This window comes from Pomacea canaliculata, linkage group LG3 (genome assembly GCF_003073045.1).
Source record: "Pomacea canaliculata isolate SZHN2017 linkage group LG3, ASM307304v1, whole genome shotgun sequence".
NCBI classification, from domain to species: domain Eukaryota; kingdom Metazoa; phylum Mollusca; class Gastropoda; order Architaenioglossa; family Ampullariidae; genus Pomacea; species Pomacea canaliculata.
In genome coordinates, this window is record NC_037592.1 from 39997659 (window position 1) to 40018780 (window position 21122).

The following is a 21122-nucleotide window of genomic DNA, read 5'->3' on the forward strand; positions in this document are numbered from 1 at the left end:
TGTAAATGTTTCTGGTCTTTCCTAGGTCTTAAAATGGACGGGGTCCTGGTTTTTCTGGTCCTCTGTGGGACTCTGGCACCTGCACACAGTGCACTTACTCCTCCTGCAACCTTCCTTCCTTCCAACCCCTACACCACCACTCCAGCCACCCCTCCTCAGCCGACGACTAGAGCTGCGACAACCGTGAAACCAAGTGTCATGAGGTAAGGATGAATGACCCAACCTATGATCCTCATTCCACTCCACAACCACCTCTCGGCCATTTGTTACTTCAACAACTTCTTTTTATTTGTCAAGAAGTTTCACTGATTCACTTGCATCCTCACTTTTTCTAGCATCTATTACACTTCCAGATACTGTATAAGCTTATATTTTGTTTTATTTATGTTGAAGTCTTGTTCAGTCCAACTTTGCGATTTGATAATAAAACAATCAAATGTAGACAAATAGATTGAAGTATTGTACACAGTCATTCAGACATCCTCCCCAGAAAGCTTCTAACCGTCATGTGTACACGTGCAGTGGCACCTACCTGCTGACAGTGCCACAGAAAGCTATACCCGGTTTCAACTTCACCCTGGGGTACGAGTCGTTTGTCGACAGACCGGTGGAGCTTCATGCCAGAATCTATGAGATGGTGTATGATGGTGCGGCGGGTAGATATGCATACCCGACTGTCGTCACCGCTACTGGCTCCTTTGTCAAAGGTCAGCGGACTTCTTGTGGACTGCGGTGTTGGGAGATGTCTGGAAAACTGGACAAATACTTCCAGATTTTTACTGTGCTTCAACTTGTAGATATGAGGCTAACAATTTTTATATTTGTTTTTGGTCGAAGACGATAGAGAATTTGTCGACTAAATTTAGAGACCAAAGGCCATCACTGGCTAGGAGCTTTATAGTTCCAAAGAAAATATTTCCTTTCCAAAATAAATAATGAATGGTCACGTATTCATTTATAGCATGTTCACCCTAAATAAATACGTTTTAAAACTATTTAAATCGATTGCCTTTTCTTATTATATAAACGAACGTAAGATAAATTTATAGTCTAGGTCCAATACAAAAAAGATATGCTTGTTTTGAAAGATGAAAGCTACAAAACAGCAATTTGATTTGTTTCAGGTCAGCCTGGTCTGCTAGACCTACCTGTAAGTCCAGTTTTGTTCACTTTGTTGTATTAATTCTGTTATTATAAAAATAATTGCTGACTCAATTCACATTGTTATTCCTTATGAAAATAATCAGTGTTTCTTGTTCTTTTCTTTCTTTTTTTTTATTTGTTTGCTTGACTTCTAGTTGCCGTCCAATCTGAGGCAAGGGAATTACTACTGGGAGATGGGCTGCAACGACTGCGATTTCCTCCCATCTACTAACTACAACGACTATGCTGTTCACACCACAAAGTACTATGTTAGTGGAGGGCTAAACGTGGCCTACGACATCACAACTATTCTGGTACAGACGGACAAAGCCATCTACAAGCCCGGACAACTCGGTAGGTCCTTTTAATTGTTTATTTGTGGATTACAATGTTTTGTCAGTGGCAGCTGCTAGTAGGAGAGACAGAGAACAAACGAAAGGAAACTTTCACAAATAAAGTGCACTGAGCTATAGAGAAGAAGGAATTTAAAAAAGAATATGTTCTGGTGTATCACAAATACAATCACCAAATCCAGATGAGACAACAATAAGACAGACAGCAGCGCCCTCCAGCCGGTTGGGCCAAGGGACATCACTCTCCCCTGTTCAGTAAACCTTCAATAATCAAATATTTTCTCAGCAAATGAATAAGATTCGCTAAATACAAAATTTTTGGCCTTTTTTGACCTTTTTGTCCAATCACATGAAAATAACTCAGCTGCCCCTGTCGACAATTAACCAATCATAACAAAAGGTCAGATGGTATTTCAACCTGACATTACATGTTTGTCAAAGATGGCAAGTCTTCTATATAAATTCATGAACAGCATTTCTCTGACAGACCCTGTAACATTTTATTGTGCAGTGCATTACAGGGTGTTTGCAGTTTACCCAGACCTCAGGATGTACACTGGAAAATTCCAGATAGAAGTTTCGGTAAGAGGTCGAAGACAGATAAAAACTTTCTCGCTAACCCTTCCAGTTGCCTTCTCATGCTCACAACAATACTGTTATATCGAATAAGTTGTTGTTTTTATATTGAGAGTAAAAGGGAAGTTTGGCATGTTAAATATAAATATAATTAATCAGTGTGCTTGCTGTAATAGTTTACATTTTTATTTCTCATTTCGACTGTTGTATATATTGGTTATAAGTCAAACAGGTCTATTAAGCCTTCGTTCACTTTTCTTTTAACTAACACAGCAAAATACTACCCAAAATCACAATGGAAGATAGGTCTTAAAAGTTAAGGACATTTCTGTCTACAGGATCCTAATGGAAATAAAATTCAAAGGCTGTCGGAAGTGTCTGGAACACAAGGTGTAGTGGAAGGAAGTCTAGGGTTAGCCGACAAGCCTCTCTTTGGAGACTGGACTATCTCGGTACAAATTCAGGTAAAGAGAGTTGCTTCTGTATTTAATTTAATGAAAAATGGATCTACTATCTATATATGCGCGCGCGTGTGTGTGTGTGTGTGCCCTTTGTGAGTTGTGCTCATTCTCTCACAAACTCTTTCCAGCAAATGGGTTTGTGTGACTCACGTTCAGACAATATTGTCTTTTTGCAGACAACAACACGTTCTGACTCGTATTCTAAGAAGTTCTCGGTGCAGGAATACAGTAAGTATTGAAGACTTACCACAATATCACATGACGTACAACTAGCAATCAGCTGTCTACTGCAGCTTAACAACATTCCTTTCAATCATTTATTGTATGTCTATATACTCTTGGGTATTTTCCGGTAGTATTTGGAAAACATCTTTTGAACATTTTGTGACGCAGTGTTTGTTTAAATTTGTTTCAGCCTTGCCGAGGTTTGAAGTCAACGTCGACGTACCGTCCTACGTGCTGCTGACGGACGAAGACGTCAAAGGATCCGTGAAGGCCACGTAAGTGTTCTTAATGAGATAGTTTGTCGCGACACAGTAGTTCACTACGTCGACAAAGGTTGAGAGCTAATGCCAGATTGCACAATGTAATAAAAAGAAAAACAACTTTTGACTTTTATTTGCTGCAACATGTAACGACGCCATTCTTTCTCATGATTTATCAAACTCCTTCAAAATCCAGAAACAGACGAAGGATTTATACATATTTTGCACAACAATGATTTTTAATACAATATAAATTCAATAAATAAATGGGATAATGATAGAAGAGAGAAAGCAACGCTCTACACGAAACAATTTTTCATTCACTGATTTTTCCGACTCAATATATTCTTTGTTTGCAGCTACACGTTTGGTCAGCCGGTGAAAGGCATGGTAGAGCTCCACGTGTCCTCCATGGCGGGGCTGGACTACTGCGGCAAAGAACCTCCCTTCATGCAGATCGCCTTTGACGTCAGTATACCGTTGTTTGTTTGTTTTTTTTTAATTTAATTTTTTTTTACGTCAGTCTACGGACTTGTTTTTGCTTTTGACGTCAGTCTATGATCTTGTTTCTTCTTTTGACGTCAGTCTATGAACATTGCTTCAGCTGTTGACGTCATCATTGTAAATTCAAGTTGGCTAAAACTATAGTTTCTAAAATTGTATCTTAGCAAATGAATAATAATTAAACTGCACAAATAAAGTTTACACTCAAAATTATTGATAAGAAATAATCCTATAGAAATACTTACCTGACTCAACTATAGTCAGGTAGATAAAATCTGTTTTGGGAAGATAATTTCTTAGATAATGAACGTTGGTGATGGTCTTGATGTAAATGTTTTCGTTTGTCTTCAGGTTTATTTTTAATTTGACCTTCTCATCATTCAAAACCTGTTTATCAGATATACTAATTCAAATATCTAGACATGCAGGTTTAACTTTTGTTGTTGTTTTACTGATTTCCTTCGGGCCTGAAGTACAAGATTGCTCCTGTCCTTTAATGCAGATTGACGGAGAAGCGAAGTTCTCTGTACCCCGGGTAGACATCAGCCGTGTGGTGAGCACCTACGACGGTTCTCAGATTAAGGTGTGTATATGACACAATCACACTCAGAAAGGAAGAAAGTAGAAACATCTGTATTCTTTTGTTCAAGAAGAAAAGCATTGAAACACATGTTTTGAATATCTAAGTTTTTCTTCTGCATTTGCCAAATTTGTTTTTTAGACTTTTGAGCATGGTTTTCAAACTTCAATACTGATTACGATTACCAGTCTGCATATTTCAGATTCTTCTCGTATGTCTCTATTTTGGGTATATTTAAAATAAGAAATTCAAGTAAAGAATTTGGTAAAGTAACCCAGACGACAAAGTAAATATGTTTAACATACTTGTGTTTAGATAACAGCCATTGTGAAGGAGACGTTGACGGACGTGAAGCTGCAGGGGTCGGCGGTGGTGACCTACAGGAGCACGCCGTACAAAGTGACCATACTGGACAACACGCCTGGTGTCTTCAAGCCTGGACTTCCATTCAGTGTCTTTGTGAGTTGTCTGTCACAAAGAACACGATTGAAGAAATTGTTAGCTTCATATTCTAGAAATGAGTGTTTTAACATAGTTTATTTTTAAATCCTAGTCTGCTGGTTCAAGTCTTAACACACTGGGTCCGAAATATTTATTGCATGATTCTACGCGCTGTTGCCTTAACAGGTTTGTGAAGAGTTTAATGGCCAGTAAACCTCGATTTCGCTTTTTGTAGCGACTTGCCGATAAATATACAACTAACTTGCTGGATCTTGTTTTTGCACAGGCCAAGGCTTCAATGCAAGACGACAGTCCAGTGGCTGGTGCCACCACCATGACCATCTTCACAACGGCTCACTACAACATCCCCGCGGACAACAGCTTCCTGTACGGGGTGTCACAGTTCACGGGTACCTACCCGTTGCCAGTAAGGACGATTGATGTTCCTCCATCCGGTGTAGTCAAGATCGACATCGACATCCCCTCCAACGCCACCTCGCTTGACGTCACTGTGAGTTTCTTGGGTATTTTGGGTGGAATGGCTAATAGGAAGCTGGCATAATTCACACTTTTAATTTCCTTCATTTTTCAGGGACTCTCTGTCACCCTTCTCTCTCTCTTATCCTCCTGTGTGTGTTGATATCTCGTCCATCAACTGAATCTGCAGCAAAATATGTATTTCTTATATTTCACAAATGCTGTAATTTGCTAAAACCGTAATTTAAACTAACAGCTTTCTATCTCTCTATCCTCACTGATTATTTTAGCTCAGTTAATCTTTTTAGGTAATATATGATGAGTTATTATTCACGTCTTTGTCTTCAAACTTTTCAAACAGGTTGACTTTAAAGGCGTGAAAGCCAGCAAGAATATCAACAAAATGTTCTCCATTAGCAATAACTACCTGCAGCTGACACTTCTCGACAACAACCTGAAGGTAGTCCTTGTTACATTCAGTATTCATTATATTAACTGCCAGTGCTCACACGGAGTTAGGCAAAAGAACAAAGCTCTTCAACATTTTGAGAAAACGTCTTTATGAAAATTTTATAAAAAATCAGAATTACTGTATACTCAGTAAATTCTCTACAAATCAGTCTTTACCATATCTAGATGGATTCTGCTTAAGAAGACATTTTTCAGTCTTTTTTATGTAGTTTGTAAGAACAGTTTGTTACTGTTATTCCCAGATGTCAGAAGTGAACTTAAGTATTACTGAGAAAGAATCGGGTGATCTGCATAATGATTAACAGAGTGTTTAAGAGAAAATTGTAGTATTCTGTGTACATTTTTCCAATTAAGGACACCTGTTCAGAATGTCATTATTTTGACAGAAAGCAAATGGAAGTGAGAAGAACATGAAAAGATAAAAGTTTGAATTTTGTACAGAGTGGTCAGACAGCCCGCATTCGAGCAAAGTCCACGGAACCTGTTTATCGTCTCTGGTACCAGGTAGTCGCTTACCTTATGTTTTGCATGGCTTTTTATTATCATTGTTGTTGTTGTTCTTGTTGTTGTTATTGTTATTGTTGTTGTTGTTGTTGTTATTAGGAGCAGTTGCCAAGTGACATCTATGGCGGCACATCATAGAGTTCTTTCACCTTTAGATAATTAACCTTGCTTGTGGCAACAAGTTCCCCAGAGAGGCATTGCTGGTAGTCTTTGTTGTCAGATCCGATCCCCCATTCTATTATAATTAAAATTTTAACAGTAGGCATCCTTTCTGAGCTTATGAGTCATCCTAATATCTTTTTTGTCTCCTGTAGGTTCTTTCCAGAGGACTAGTCTACGAAGCCACCAGTGTGGACGCTAAAGGTCAGCACGTGATGGTCATTGACATTCCAGTGACCCCTGACCTGGCGCCAACCGCCCACATGATGGCCTACTACGTGCGTCCTGACCTTGAAATCGTGGCGGACAGCATCGCCTTCAACGTCGACGGAGTCTTCGAAAACGAGGCTAGAACGCATTTTCGTGTCCATTAGTAATGTCTGAATTTGAGACAGTTTTCTATCTTTCGGGCCTTTGAATTATCCCCAATTATCCAATGTTCGCTGCTTTATGTTTAAATTGATATTATTGATTACACAGCCTAAAATAATATCTATAATTATGAAAAGTATGCTCCATGACGAAAATATTTCCAACACACCTGTACAGGTAACTCTGGAACTCAGCACCAACAAAAGCGAGCCGCACACTGACCTGGATGTCTACCTCACCGCTGACCCTGACTCCATGGTCTACTTGCTCGCTGTCGACCAGAGTGTCCTACTCATGAAAACCGGAAACGACGTCACACCAGACGAGGCCAGTGTGACCTCCCTTTGTTATTGTATTCATACTGCGTTGTCCTGTGTCTTTGTAAAAATTAAAACACAAAGAAACTTCCTTTCTGACTCAGTAATTGTGTTTCCTGTCCAGGTGGCAGAGGCAGCTGCAAGCTACAGTGTAGGCACGAAGCCATCCGACTCGGCTTTCGCTCTTTCCCTCAGTCAGCGAAACATCGCAGGTACCATCCAGGTAACCACAGTAGTTGCTGTCTGATTAACTTCTATTGTTACATGAAATTTGTTTCCACTTGGGAACTAAGCTCCGACATTTCCCAGAAGACCATGTCCATGTGATCAGTGTAAGCAATGTTTACAACGTTTATGATGGAGAATAAATGCGGGTCATATCTACAGTTTGACAAGATACTTATACTCTATTCGACAAGATCAAAGTTCACCCAGATGTCAAGGGTTCGATTTTAGGGTTGTCTGTGTGTATTTGCAGGAAGCCGGTGTCAGGGTGTTCTCTGATGCAAACCTCTACGCCACTTCCGCTCCCACATCTTCGTTGCCATGTAATTATTTTTTGTGCATGTTGTCTGTGTTTGTGTTTACACCAATTTGTGTACACATCTTCCAGTGTGGAGCACTTGTTACCGCCGTGAAAGTTTTTGTCACTGTCATTGTTTTACTCGCTTCTAAGAGAGAGGGTTCTTTGCTGCTGTCGTTTCTTTTTGTCGTCTCAGGGAGTAAAATGTGGATCTTTACAAAAACTTGAATAATAAGGGGCTGACGATAGTCGTTCTTCTGATTTCTGAGGACAGTAAATGCTTGTTGCTGGTCAAACTGGTTTAAGGATTGAAAAGCCGAGAGGTAGCAATGATGTATGCAGATTACATTCATTTCTTTCATTTAACCTAATCATTGTGTAACGAGTATATATTTCCTATTTCTTTGCAGATGATCCATCAATTTACGGGCGTAAGTATCCAACTGTATCTGGTGTTAGGAATGTATGTGTGTGTTGGGGGGGGGGGAGAAAGAAATTATTTCAACATTTATTTGTATGTATTATCTAGTACGATCACTATCTTAAATTACCCTTGTGGATAAATAAAATTATATTGTAATCTGCTATAATTTTTAACTAAAAACTTTGGAGAGACACACAAACTAATTATTATATTGCTTTTACAGCTGCTTCCTTGGCGATTCAACCAACATTTAGTAAGTATATATATATATGTACAGTACATAACAGGTACAATAAGATCGTTTCAATGTAAAAGCTGTGGTTTGGAAAGTGTTTATATGGCCATGAATACATATGGTCTGCAGTATTTATATTTAAGTGTTTGCTTGAAAGGAATCTATAGTTATTCGCCTATTTTCTTCATGCACTTGGGGAGGGGAGTATATGCTCATAAGTTTTAATTTCCTCACTGTTTAAGGACGCATTAGAAGGAATTGCTTTTAATTATTGCAATATCTAATTTGCAGACCCACAGTTTTGGGGAACTCAAGGTATTACAATATTTCTTTTCTCTCTTTTTTTCATTCTTTCTTTCTTTCTTTCTTTCTTTTTTTCTTTGTTTCTTTAGACGTGAGTTACGTATGAGCTACAGTAATATGATTTACGTGGTAGCGGGATATAAACCGAGATTTATTCGCTGATTTTCTTTATGAACTGGGGGAGAGGAGTCCTATGCCTTTGAACCACTAAAACCGTTGGCTGACTGTATTCTTCAAAAATAAGTTACCATAATGGTCATTAGAAGCTTAATAAAAAAAATTGATCTTTTACTCATGTTACACTTGATGGATAAATGTTATATTTACATATGCCTACACCCCTTGACTAAGTGTACGTCTGGTACGTTCAGGTGTCTTCGTGAGGTTTAACCACGGACGTGTACAGGTGGACTGCTGTCTGTCTGCCGAGACCAACACTTAGCCTCCGCTGTTAGTCTCGGCGAGCCTAAACAATGAATGTAACTAAACCGGAAGCTTTGTACACACCAGCCTCGTTTTAGTAGTTAACTGAAAAAAAATCGTCTGCCAGCAGTCCAGTCATACAAGTTCGTGGTTTAGTCTCCTTTCCTTTTAAAGACATGTAAGAAGGAATTGATGACAGTAATTGTGATATGTAATTTGCAGCCCCGATGTTTGGACAACCTCTACGTAAGAAATCTTTCTTTTATTTACTTATCTAAGTAGTTATAATAATGTCGGCTGATTATATTTTCGAAATTGTCATTAGACAAAAATTGTGAATGCTACACATAGCATAAATAAAAACAATAGCTTCAATATAAAAATTGCCGCCTTTCAAACGTCTTAACTTTTTGAAATTAATATCGTAACAAAGTATAAGAAATATATATGTCATATTGATAACTTATTAGTGTTACTCTGCAGATGATCAGGCAGACACACACCAGTTGGCCGAAAGATACCGAGATATATAAAATTAATTTACAAAAATATAAAAAATCTAACTTCATGCTCATGTGCGTGTCTCAATATGTAAGTACAGATGCGCGTGTAAGTCTCCAAAGGCAGGTCAAGGTAGGTAGAGAGGTAGGTCAGTTATAGTCGATGCTGTATCACTAATGTACAGGAAAATATAATAATATAAATGTCAAGATTCCTTCAAAAGAAAATAATCTACTATTTCTTCTTTTACCCACTGGTGTGTAGCAGCCATGACATTCCAGCCAGGCAGGGGTAAGTAAACTGCAGTTCCTCTTTTCGTTCTTTTGTTTTCATTTCCATCTTCTGTATCTCTACAGTTTGAAGTAAGACTGTTAAGGAATCTCTAGGCACCGGTGCCACACCAAACTCTAAAATATTTGGATAGAGGATGTACACTAGCGCCATCATCAACTTCTTACAAAATCTTGAAACAAATAAAGTATTGTGATTGTCTCTATTACAGCTCCAGGAAACGGTGGAAGTGGAGGTAATATAAAGTTGTTTGTTCCTTCTTTCTCTTCTTTCTTCTCCTTAGCCTTCTTGTTCTTGTTCTTGTTCTGTTTTCTGATGACGCAAGCATCACACGCTATATTGGCTGCTGTGCCTGTCACGTGTCACGTGCTCAATCCGCCATATTTGTGTGTCACGAAGGTGACATGAAAAATTCATTAGACATGGCAAATGTCTAGTTGTGGATGTTCCAGAACACAAGTGTGTGGATTAATAATGCAAGTCTCTATTTAATAGAGGATTTGCTGAGACCGGCGACAGATTCTCGGGTGGCGCCGTAAACGACCTGAAAAATCAGCCTCTGCAGGAAGTTGAGCGGGTGCGCAACCTGTTCCCTGAGACCTGGCTTTGGCTCAATCAAACAGTCGGGTAGGCAACGACAGTTCTTTGTGAATAGGTCTTGCTTCCAATATAACTTTACTTTTTCTGCCTATTTAGGAAACGTTGCCAGCTGATTCAAAGTCTCGATTCCAACCAATTATTATCTCGTTTCAGTAAATTCACATATTCACACAAACGTTTCATCAACGACCTAAAAGTGTAACTCATTGAAGGTCGGACTTAACGAAATTTGTTTACTAGCTCGGACGGCTCGGCCACGATTCACACCACAGTCCCAGACACCATCACCTCCTGGATCACCACAGCCTTCGCCACCAACCTGCAGTCTGGCCTGGGAATCACTTCCTCTGCTGCTAAGGTACATAACTCTGTAACTGATCATTGTCATTGTCATTGTCATTGTCATCGATCCTCTGTGTAGTCACAACCTCTCCTGCTTTACAGTCTCTTACTGTTCTGCTCACGCGTTTAGTTGAAGCTGAACTGTCTTCTCTCTGTTGTTGTAATCCACGTGTAGACTCGCACGAACCTGTGACCGTCTTATGTCACCAGTTGACGGTCTTCCGCTCCTTCTTCGTGAGTCTCACCCTGCCTACGTCAGTCATCAGGGGAGAGTATGTTGTGGTGCAGGCCAGCGTCTTTAATTACCTCCCTTCAGACGTGTCGGTAAGTAAACACGAAAACTAACTGAAGCTGATCACGTGTTTCAGAAATGACTTGGACAATTGATATTACTACTGCAAATTGACTTGGTCTTGATATTGATGTTCTTCTGCAACTGCTCTGGTATTGTAAAAAACATGCATGACATTATAATGTACCCATGATGATGTGCAAGTACGGCTGTACTGTATTATAGAGCAGGTCACACACCGTTAGTTTACTCTTTGCAGGTGCTAGTGACACTACCAGCCTCTCACGAGTACTCCAGTGTCGTCATCGGCTCTGACGGAAGTGAGGTCATTGATGCCGGAGACCAAGAGCAGGCAGTGACTGTAAGCAGACGACTCCAGTTCTTACAATCTTCAAGTCTGTTATTTCCTTGACGCACATGTCACTGTTCAACTTGAATATTTTCACTCAATGTTCGTCCCACGTGTGTCTACAGGTGAAGTCTAACGAGCAGGCTGTGGTGTACTTCCCCATCATCCCCACGGCCCTGGGAGCCATCGACATCGAGGTGTCCGCCAGGTCCACGCTGGCTGCTGATGCCGAACGTCGACAACTCAACGTTGAGGTGATGAGTTATGCTTTTACTCCTGTCCTGCATTCATTATTTATGAGTTTATTAGTTCCTTAGTTTGTTGTTTAGTCAGTTTCTGGGTTGGTTGTCCGACATCTTTATCAAATGTGTGTCAGGTCCATTCAAGCTCAGCCATTGACCGAGATCACCTCGAACCTTTTATTCATACTCATAGCACAAATTCTGTAAATTCTGTGCAGACAGAAGTTCAAAGACCACACATCGAACATCATTATCAGTTTTTAACAACTTATGCAAATGGCCGTCCTTTTGTCACATACATATCTCTCCTCTCCAGGCTGAAGGCGTGCCCAACGAGTTCAGTATCCCGGTCTTTATCAACCTCGGTCCTAACGGTTCGGACACCTTCACCCAGACATTCCCATCACCGTGCCTAGCGATGTCGTGGAAGGTTCCTCCAGGTCACGAGTAAAGGTCACAGGTAAGTCCTTTCTGACAGCTGAGACAATGAACCGTTACTGAACATGATACAAACGTTGCCTTACAAACAACAGCATTTTCTAAGTTTTCGGCCACAAATTTCTGTTCCTGGTACAAGAAATAAAATAAAGTGTCCTCTTTGTTTAGGGGACATTTTGGGACCCAGCGTTGATGGTCTCGACACTCTTCTGCGCATGCCTACCGGATGTGGCGAGCAGAACATGATCAGGATGGCGCCTAACCTCTACGTCTCCAATTATCTCAAGGCGACAGGACAGATGACCTCTGACCTTGCAATAAGAATCAAGCATCTTCTTGAAACAGGGTATTAAGTTTAAATTAACTAAGAACTTTATTTACTCGATAATAAGGTTCCGTTCTAGCCCATGTCTTGCCCAGGTACTTCTCGTGTTTTATTTTATATTTACTGTCAGACTACCCCGTGTACGTCTCTTATGAGGTATTTGCGTCCTTCAATCAACTTCGTCAACATTAGTCTCTAACACATAGAAGTGAATGTGTCCGATTTATCGGGCCTTATGTGTCGCTGTTGCCAGGAAACTTTCATTTTCTGTCCAGGCTACCAGAGAGAACTCACTTACCAAAGACAAGATGGAGCGTTTAGTACTTTTGGGAACAACGATAATTCAGGCAGCACGTGGTATGCGTTTTTGGAAAGTTTATTTATTTTTTATTTATTTTTGAAAATTTATTTCAATGTGGTCAGACAATGCAAACATCACACACAATTCCAAACTCTGACAGTTGATCTTTTTGATGGACCAAGAAGTTTGATTTTAATTAAAGTACAAAACCTTATACCTCATACACAATCAATATACAAATACATACATAGATAAATCATACACAAATCAATAAAATGTAATAATATTAAATAAATAAAATTAAACTTTAAATGTCTTACTATTGCTCCTGGAATGTGCAATGGTACTAGAAGCAAACGCAATATTCTCAGAAATATTATTTCATCTAAATGACAGGTTAGCAAACCACTGTTTGGAATTGAAATATCTAATGTCTAATATTCGTTATTCTTTTTTAGCATTATTCAGTCAAGTTGACCGATTCTCTCATTGTTTGACAGTTTACTGCTGATGTACATAGTTTTACTCAATTTGTAAAAACTTTTACATTTCTTTTATTGATGCTGCACACGTTTACTAAAGATGTTCGTTTCGAACTAAGGCTGAACATCTTTGTGCTTTGACTATATATATTATTATTATGGGTGCAAATCTGTTGACGAGGGCTGTGCAATGTGTATCCCTACTCGGCAGGTTGACGGCGTTCGTCCTCCGTGTGTTCCACGAGGCAAGGTCCGATGTTTATGTGGATTCTGCTGTCCTTCCAGAGAGCCATGGACTGGTTGATACAGCGACAGAACACTGACGGCTCCTTCAACGAGTTCGGACACATTTTGACCCACAGATGAGGGTAATTCTGATGAGAAAGTGAGGTTTTCAATAATCCCTTTCGGGACAGATGAAATTAAGAACACTCACTCTTGGTATGTCAAAGAGAACTGGAACCGCAAGAACTGAGGAAGTAAAAACTTCTCACGACAAAGACATGAAAAAGAAACTAAAGGAAATGTTGATGGTTAATTGTGGATTTTTTTAATGTAAATTTTTTATGTAAATTTCTACAAAGACCCTTCCTCGATTACATCCTTTGAATTTATCATTCGCTGGCAGACATTTGGTGACCATTCCTCGGGTCTGACGGCCTTTGTTCTCCTGGCTCTGCTTGAGAATGCTGACGTCCCATTGACGATAGTAAGTTCAGTCTTTTGCCTTGACATTCAAGTGAGACATTCGACATTCGCTGTCGTTGATCTCGATGTCTGAAAACTGCAGTTCAGACTTGCTGTGTAAATGTGTTTTGTGAAATAAGATTGATTTTTTTTTTTAAAGTGACACGAGGTCTTGTAAACATGTTGACAATGAGCGATTGAACATCCTCAGGTTCAAAGGGAGGCTTACAACAACGCCACGTCACGCGCACTCCACTTCCTGGAGACCACCCACGCCAACATCGCCGACGACCTTTCCTTGGCTCTCACCACCCTCACTCTGGTGAAGGCCAGAAGTCCTGCTGCTGACGTGGCATTCGCCAAGCTGATGTCTCACTCCATCACAGAGCGTACGTCCTTAACCTCTAAACTTTTGAAAGTTCTCAGGTCATGACCTCTGTGGATTGATGTGTTCTCACAGGGACGCCACCAACATGTCTGATGTATTTGTTGACTTTTCTGTTGACAGACGGATGACTTTCTGGAAGTCAAACGAGACTCTTGCTATCAACGCCTACAGCCACTGGCGTCCAGCCTACGTACGCGCTCGACCAATCGACATCCACGTTACATCCTACGCGCTGTTGGTGTTCGCAGCCAAGGGCCTGTTCCAGGAAGGAATGAGCGTCCTTCACTGGCTAACTCGTCAGCGAAATCCCTACGGTGGCTTTGCTTCTACACAGGTAGACTATCACTTTATATGCAGATATGAAATTTGTAATTTCAAGTGATTAATGCATAAGGTAAAGCATTAATTATAACTATTGGTTATTATTTTTTTTAAAAAAACATTATTATACATTTTGTCAAACATCTCTTTTTTCTATGTTGAATATCCTTTAAACCTGTTCACTGCGAAAAGCCTACGCGTGGCCTTTGTCACTCGACAAAAGATTTACTAAGTATCGACGGACCATTCTTTGCTCAGGACACCATTGTTGGCTTGCAAGCGATGACAGAATTCTTGAAGGAAGCTTCACCCTCTGGTTTGGACCTTCACCTCGATGTAAGAACTGAGCACACTGCCCCCCACTTTGACGTCACTTCCGCTAACAGTCTTGTTCTCCAAGCCAAAGAGGTAAAGACTCAACATATACTTTATATCTCTTGTTAGATTAGGTCATGTTAATGATGTCTAGCTTTGGGTCAAACTTGATAACAAGGTTAGATGACGAAGATTACACAAAGCCTTTATGCAAAATGGACAGAAACAATTTTACAGAAATTATCCTTCTTTTAAAGTTGTTATTATTATTTCTTTTCTCCGTTCAGCTTTCATTCATTCCATCGCAAGTGACGTTTGAGGCCTCAGGAAAAGGCGTGGCCGTTGCTGAGGTCAGCAGAATTTATTTCTTTCTTTTTCCTACTTTCATTTGGGTTTAGTCGAAAACTGCTTCATGTTCGAAACTCGTGAAATTGATAGTATTTTCTGTGCTTATCTCTGTTATTTTCAAAGTACAGTAAGTGTGATTACAAGAGTGTGTTATGCTAATTTATAACTGTTTAGTGAGGTGTCTATTGTTTGCATGACTTTCTGAGAAACACGAATTATTTATGTACCTACACACTCTGATTGATTCTCTGTCGACTTTCTCCTTTCAGCTGGACGTGTTCTTTAATTCAGAATCCGACTTCGGAGAACCAGCTTTTCGGTGTGTCTACAGTTCTTATGGACGACTACCTTAATAGTTTCAGGATCATGATCTGCACACGGTCTGTTCTCTTCATCTTTTTTTTCTTGTGTTATTGTCTCTGCTTCCCACTTATTCTGCCTGTTTGTCAGTTTCTCACTTAATGTTCTATTACTTGAACAACAAAGAAGCAGCAAAAACGAGTTTTGAGATTATGTCTCGTCCATCTGACAACACTCTTTTATTCAGTCGATTTCTTTATCTTAAAGCCTTTCTGACCTGTGAAAAGGACTAAAAAATACTGTTCGTTCTTTCTATTTAAATACTCTATAGCATTTGTCTGACGTTATTTTGTTGCTTTTATTTTGCGATTTAGGCTACCTTCACCTTTTCCAATGTTTATGTGTCTTTCTGGATGTCTGAGCTGTTACTGAACTAGCATTTGTCCAATGTTCCAGGTGGCTGTCTGCTGGAGAAAGTGGTATGGTGGTGCAGGAGGTGGAATCCCATCAGGCTTTGCACCGGATATGACGAGCATAGGGAACGTGGCCGGTCTGAAGCGTGTGGAGCAGCGGGGACGATTCCTCGATGTCTACATCGACAAGGTGGTAAACACTGCTCATCATAATATCAGATAATCGTCTCCTTTATTTCACATGTCTTTTTTTTTTAACTAGAAGATTCCTTCATACCCACCCCATCACCCGAAAATCTTGCCCATCCTTTTTACCACATTTTCTCGTGTCTCTAACAAATATAGTCTGGACATTGTTTGTGGACAGATCACCAAGAACTCACTGTGCTACACAGTCATGTTTGACCGCCAGGACAAGGTGGCCCACTCACAGCCCAGTTATGTCATCACACAGGACTACTATGAACCCAGTCAGTATACCAAACCTTTGTCATCTTATTTATTGTGAAGTACGGGAAGGAAAGTGATAGACGTGTACAGGATAATGGATGTAATCATCTGTAGTTTATTTACTCTATGTGCCTTCGTTAGAAACTCTCAAAAAGTAAAACTCACTCTACAGTAATATTTAGTCCTCTTTGGCTTTATCTGTCCTTATTTCGATTCGTTCATCGACTTGTTGATTTTTTTTCATCCCTCACTGCAGGTAACCGAGCGACGACAACTTACCTGCCGATGAGTCTTCGCGATGCCTCAGTGTGCGACGTGTGCCGGGACTGCTGCTGAAAGTAGATGTCTCATCCCTAAAACCCTTCCTGTAAAATTTCTTGTAACATGTAAATATACCTGTATCCCATGTAGTTTCCAAGGTGTGGCTATTATTGGAAATAAAGTATTTGCATCATTGTGTGATTTTTTGTTTGAAGTCGGATCGACTGACGGATCATGTAATGGACGAAATGTTTGTCAAGAGGACTGATCACTTGTTAGACTGAGGCAGGGACCTTCCCAAGATGCTAAAGACAAAACCAATCATTTCATTCCATAGATAAAATTAGGATTTATTTGAAAATTTCATGCAACGCCTTTAAGAACAGATAGTAAATGAAGCCTAAAGTCTGATTTTCTTATTAGACAATTTTTCTAGGACATCATTAATTAGAGGCTGCAGAAAGGTTAACTAACCCTGACTAAAAATGTATTTACTAGTTTTTTTATACTTTAGGGCTGCTACCCTCAATATCCACATAATAAAACATCCATCTTTTAACAGTTTTAGTACAAACATGGACCGACGATTGATGAACTTCTGAAGTTCGTGACACTAATTTACAGTAATTAATTTACGAAAACAAACCATGGAGCATAATAAGTGTTTGGTTCAGAATTTCTTTCACTGTCAAAAAAAAAAAAAAAATCTGCGGATTCAACTTGGTTTTAATTTCAAGCACGTGACACGTCTGTTAGCCGGACGTGCAATTATTTTGTCCTCACAAATGGTGTGCACGTGACCAATAAAATGTCCGAGGGGTTGACTCGTGCAAGGAAAGGATCTGACGGTTTGAAGGTGCCAACGGCGGCTCCGTCAAAGACCTCAGTGACATTGTAACCTCCAGGGTTGGTGAGGCCCAGCTCTAGCAGGGTGGTGTTCAGCACGTGGGGCATCCCTCGTCACTGCTGTTGACCACGCCCAGAGCGTATGCACCCGGGGTAGACAACATCTTCCGCCATACTTGGAACCTTCCCGCGTGCTGTAATAGTTCACGCACACACACACACACACACACACACAACACACACACACACTGTAACAGCAGACTTCTAGATAAATTTCAAGGTATCTAAACTTTTAAAAGTTATTTCACTTTTTAATGCAGTAGTTTTTCAAAGAAAATGTTCAAAGTAACTGCAAGTCCAGCTGTTGCTTAGCAGCGAATGTTCAGACTTAAAAACTTTAATTTCAGTGCCTTTCAACTGACTGCCTCGGATACAGATGAGTTTCTGAATTAATCCCAAATAAAATACATGATGGTGGTGGAAAGAAAAGCTTTTGAGAATGTTAGCGTGTGCATAGCAGCTGAAATTACCTACAACACGTTTTTCCCCCGTTCTGTGTGTAGTTCACAGGAAGTGCGGAGGATTTCGCCAACAAGTATAAAGTCAAATCAGGTTAATTATTCAGTGTTGAATCGAGTCTTACCCTTTGGATGCTGACAAGAACCCTTCTGGCCGGGTAGCCTAGCTTATCGTTGTTAAGGGCGATAACTCGTTTGTTCTGTAAGAGTTCTTTCGACTCCCGCCGGATGCTTCGCAGGTCCACAGACATGTACAGAGGAGCTGCCAGTAAAGCCCACATGCCCATCTGGATGCGCTCTTGGCCGGGACTCAGTCCAAAATTGCCAATGATCAACTGCAAGACACGATCCACAATCTGATACACATTGTCTCTGTATACCACAAAATGCACTTCCTAACTGATCCAACAATACAAAATATCTCATCCTCCTCATCATCCCCATCCTTATCCTCATCATCATCCTCATCATTATTATTAGCCTAGCCAAGAAAAACAGAACGGATCTCAAACCATGTCTGGATCGCTGAAGCTGCCTGGCCCTGTTAGGTTAAGGAAGTCCCCAGAGTTGTTTCCCCAGAAGTCCAGGATGTCAAGAACACTGTCAAAGCTGTCCTGTATGTCCTCGTAGTTTCGCCAGGTGTTACAGGTGTGCGCCACAGAAGTGTAGTTGGTGGTCTGCAAAGTGACATAACAACTGTTTGTTTATCTGCTCTTTCTGATGCTGATCTTTCGAACTCAAGCTTAGAACATATTTCTGTTCTATACGGAAGTTCACCTTTGCACAGTTCTTACAGAAAAACAAAATACTCTATTAACATTATAAATTTATTACGAGGATAAACGGATCAGAGAAACATGGCGAACTATATTCATATTAATGTTATTTAATTTTATTACTTTATTAATAATGTGCTGGATCTAAAAAAGCGCCCTTCATCATTTCACCCAGCTACTCATCACACGAAGTTAGGGTGAGTACATAAATAACTGAAGGTAAATAAACTGCTTACCATGTTATGTTCCATCTGATAGACGGGCCAGCTGCACGAAAACAAGATCGGGCGTCCTGTTCTGTTCAAATAGAACTCCATGACAGGGTACCCTGTAACGAAATCAGACAATGTAATGCTTCCAGAATTAATATTATTCACCTGATTTTCAATACATATAAAAAACTGTTAATGTAACATTTCAATGGTTTGTAGAGAAGCATGTGGCACTAACCTACCCTTGATATTCAAAATGCTTTAGAAATTAACTTTTTGTTGCTCAATCAGTTCTTCGCTTACTTAATCACCTTGTCATTCGTTTTTAATAACGAAATCACCATATCAGGAGTTTATTAAAACAGATTACCATGAAGCAAGTTGGAATCTGACCTATGTCATCGTCTGTGGGTTCAGACTGACATCCGTCCAGCTTGAGAAGGTCCACCTGCCAGCTGGCGAATGTCTCGGCGTCTTGCTGCAGGTAAAACTCGCTGCCTGGGTAACCTCCACATGTTTTCCGCCCAAAATCTCCATATATCCCCAATTTGAGGCCTTTTGCATGAACCTGTCATTAAAACAATTTCGCTTTTGTCGGTATATGTCTATAATGATGTTAGAAGGAAAACTACAGGTGTTCACTTTTTGAGCTGTTTGTGATTTATTTATGGTTTACATTACTTCATATTATGAAAACAGCTGTTCACTAATAAAAATAGTAAATAGAGGATCATAAATTTGACATTATTAACAATTGCCAACTGTTGTGTTACGTGCGGTCTGTCATACATAGTCGGCAAGAGCCCGGATGCCGCTAGGGAACCGCTTGGGATCGGCGACGAGACTGCCGTTGGGTTCCCTCTCCATAGCAGCCCAACAGTCATCAATGCAGAGGTAGGTATAGCCTGCGTCTCTATAGCCTTCCGACACCATCAGGTCCGCCATCTTTTTGAAAAGCCTCTCGCTAAGAAAAATACAAAAACAGCGACACGTACACTCCACTTTTTTCACTAAAGTTTTACTTTTTCTTGGAGGACAAAGTTTGATTTAAGGTTGTATACATTCCATTTTTCCTTTTCTCCATTTGAGGGGGCGGCTGCCTTCCTCGTCCCCAAACCCGGTTCCTATATTCCAAAGTAAATTTTCAGTTTCCAACTGTTAAAAGTAATGACTTCTCTTTCTCCTTCTCACCTGATACAGTTCTCTGGATCTTTCTCACAGTCCACGTTACACCTGAAGCGCTCCCATGACAACCATCCCATCGGCGGGGTCCTGGCAAGGCCGTTATCCAGGGCCTGGGTGATGCCGAGAGCTACAGCCATCAGCACGAGAGGAATCATCTTGTTTCTGTAACAAAATAATCAGTTCTTTGCCTCCTTCGTGCTGACCAAGATCATACAGTCCCGTACACAACGCTTGTCCTCAAATTTATTGTGAAACAGCAACAACAAATGTAACAACATCAACTTACAATATCGTGGTTTCCCTGCCCGAGATTTTCTCCCTTTTTCTGAAACCCTTAGCAGCATAAAGTGTTTGCTATCTCTGTAGGTCGCTGTCCTTTGATAACCTTTGCCTTCTCTTATGAAGCATGTCATTTCATCTTAAAATCTCAGTTCTTATTTCCTTCATCTCTGTTTTTGACAAAGACTAGAAAACGAACTTACAAAAGCAGGAATATGAGGAATTATTGAGCACAAAATGCAGTGTTTCCTTCAAGAAAGATATATTTTGTTGAACCCTTTGATGTCTTCAGTATGATTTCATTATGTTTTCTGTAAGAGGGCCAATGGTGTACATTGTAAAGTCCATTTCCAGGTCAGGAGATAAGGTGTCCTTATCTCAAACAGAAAACTAAGTTGGTGCAAAATGCTTTTAACATTCTTGCCGACAAAACTTTCTTCGTGTAATCTAAAGTTTGCATGAAAACCTGGTTGTTTATAAACAGTCATAAATTTCTTGTCATATTCAGCCTGGAGCTGTCAGACTCGAGACATCATACCATCCTTTATCATAAACATCAGTTATCAGCATCAAAGCACCTACAGCAGTAATAACACTTCGATAGAAATGAAAGACTGGATACGGAAAAAATGTCCCCCAGTAGGTTTACTCATTTCTATTTCTTTGGGTGTGTGAGGTTGGGGTAAGGGTTGCTATCTTTTTTTATTATTTAACTGGTTTTGTTCTGAGATTTAGATTGATAAAAAGTTTATTTTTGGGAGATACCCTCGCTATCGTCTTCACCTGGTTGTGCTTTGAAGTAGGTAAGAAATAATAAATATGACTATCATGTTTCTAATTATATTTTGAAAAGATTCTGTGTCACTAAAAAGGACAAGCTGAAAAGCATCACTCGCTTTGTCAGTTCTT

The 21122-nt window shown here is 40.0% G+C and overlaps 2 protein-coding genes across 3 annotated transcripts; one reads left to right on the plus strand and one right to left on the minus strand.

Annotated features, from left to right (window-relative positions):
* The first annotated feature begins 25 nt into the window (after positions 1-25).
* On the plus strand, positions 26-10501 carry LOC112559735 (CD109 antigen-like). The gene is made up of 26 exons (XM_025231104.1): positions 26-203; positions 523-707; positions 1125-1150; positions 1299-1497; positions 2008-2078; positions 2411-2536; positions 2710-2761; positions 2949-3033; positions 3378-3486; positions 4025-4105; positions 4418-4561; positions 4830-5054; positions 5382-5480; positions 5933-5995; positions 6310-6501; positions 6704-6853; positions 6968-7066; positions 7322-7391; positions 7777-7797; positions 8014-8043; positions 8317-8340; positions 8974-8997; positions 9517-9543; positions 9755-9778; positions 10039-10170; positions 10384-10501. The coding sequence occupies exons 1-25, from the start codon at positions 34-36 to the stop codon at positions 10080-10082; spliced, it is 2340 nt and encodes a 779-aa protein (XP_025086889.1). The 5' UTR covers positions 26-33; the 3' UTR covers positions 10083-10170; positions 10384-10501.
* Positions 10502-17187: 6686 nt separating this feature from the next.
* On the minus strand, positions 17188-20532 carry LOC112559739 (alpha-N-acetylgalactosaminidase-like). Of its 2 annotated transcripts, none has more exons than XM_025231109.1 (8): positions 20417-20532; positions 19941-20096; positions 19539-19713; positions 19143-19317; positions 18774-18865; positions 18274-18438; positions 17887-18096; positions 17188-17437 (listed from the first exon to the last, which is right to left on the minus strand). In XM_025231109.1, exons 2-8 carry the CDS (start codon positions 20087-20089, stop codon positions 17336-17338), a joined length of 1068 nt encoding a protein of 355 aa, XP_025086894.1. In that variant the 5' UTR covers positions 20090-20096; positions 20417-20532; the 3' UTR covers positions 17188-17335. The 2 variants fall into 2 exon arrangements, with proteins under 2 accessions (XP_025086894.1, XP_025086892.1); XM_025231107.1 differs by lacking the exon at positions 20417-20532 and adding an exon at positions 20221-20332.
* Positions 20533-21122: the final 590 nt, after the last annotated feature.

Bases quoted from the DNA above. Each gene is read 5' to 3' on its own strand.
- LOC112559739 (XM_025231109.1), bottom strand. From the start codon at position 20,089: ATGATTCCTCTCGTGCTGATGGCTGTAGCTCTCGGCATCACCCAGGCC. The intron at 18,866-19,142 runs GTCAGATTCCAA...ATTTCGTTACAG, and splicing joins ACCCACAGACGATGACATAG to GGTACCCTGTCATGGAGTTC. The intron at 18,097-18,273 runs GTTTGAGATCCG...CGTGTCTTGCAG, and splicing joins GCTTCAGCGATCCAGACATG to TTGATCATTGGCAATTTTGG.
- LOC112559735 (XM_025231104.1), top strand. From the start codon at position 34: ATGGACGGGGTCCTGGTTTTTCTGGTCCTCTGTGGGACTCTGGCACCT. The intron at 204-522 runs GTAAGGATGAAT...GTACACGTGCAG, and splicing joins GTGAAACCAAGTGTCATGAG to TGGCACCTACCTGCTGACAG. The intron at 4,106-4,417 runs GTGTGTATATGA...ACTTGTGTTTAG, and splicing joins ACGACGGTTCTCAGATTAAG to ATAACAGCCATTGTGAAGGA.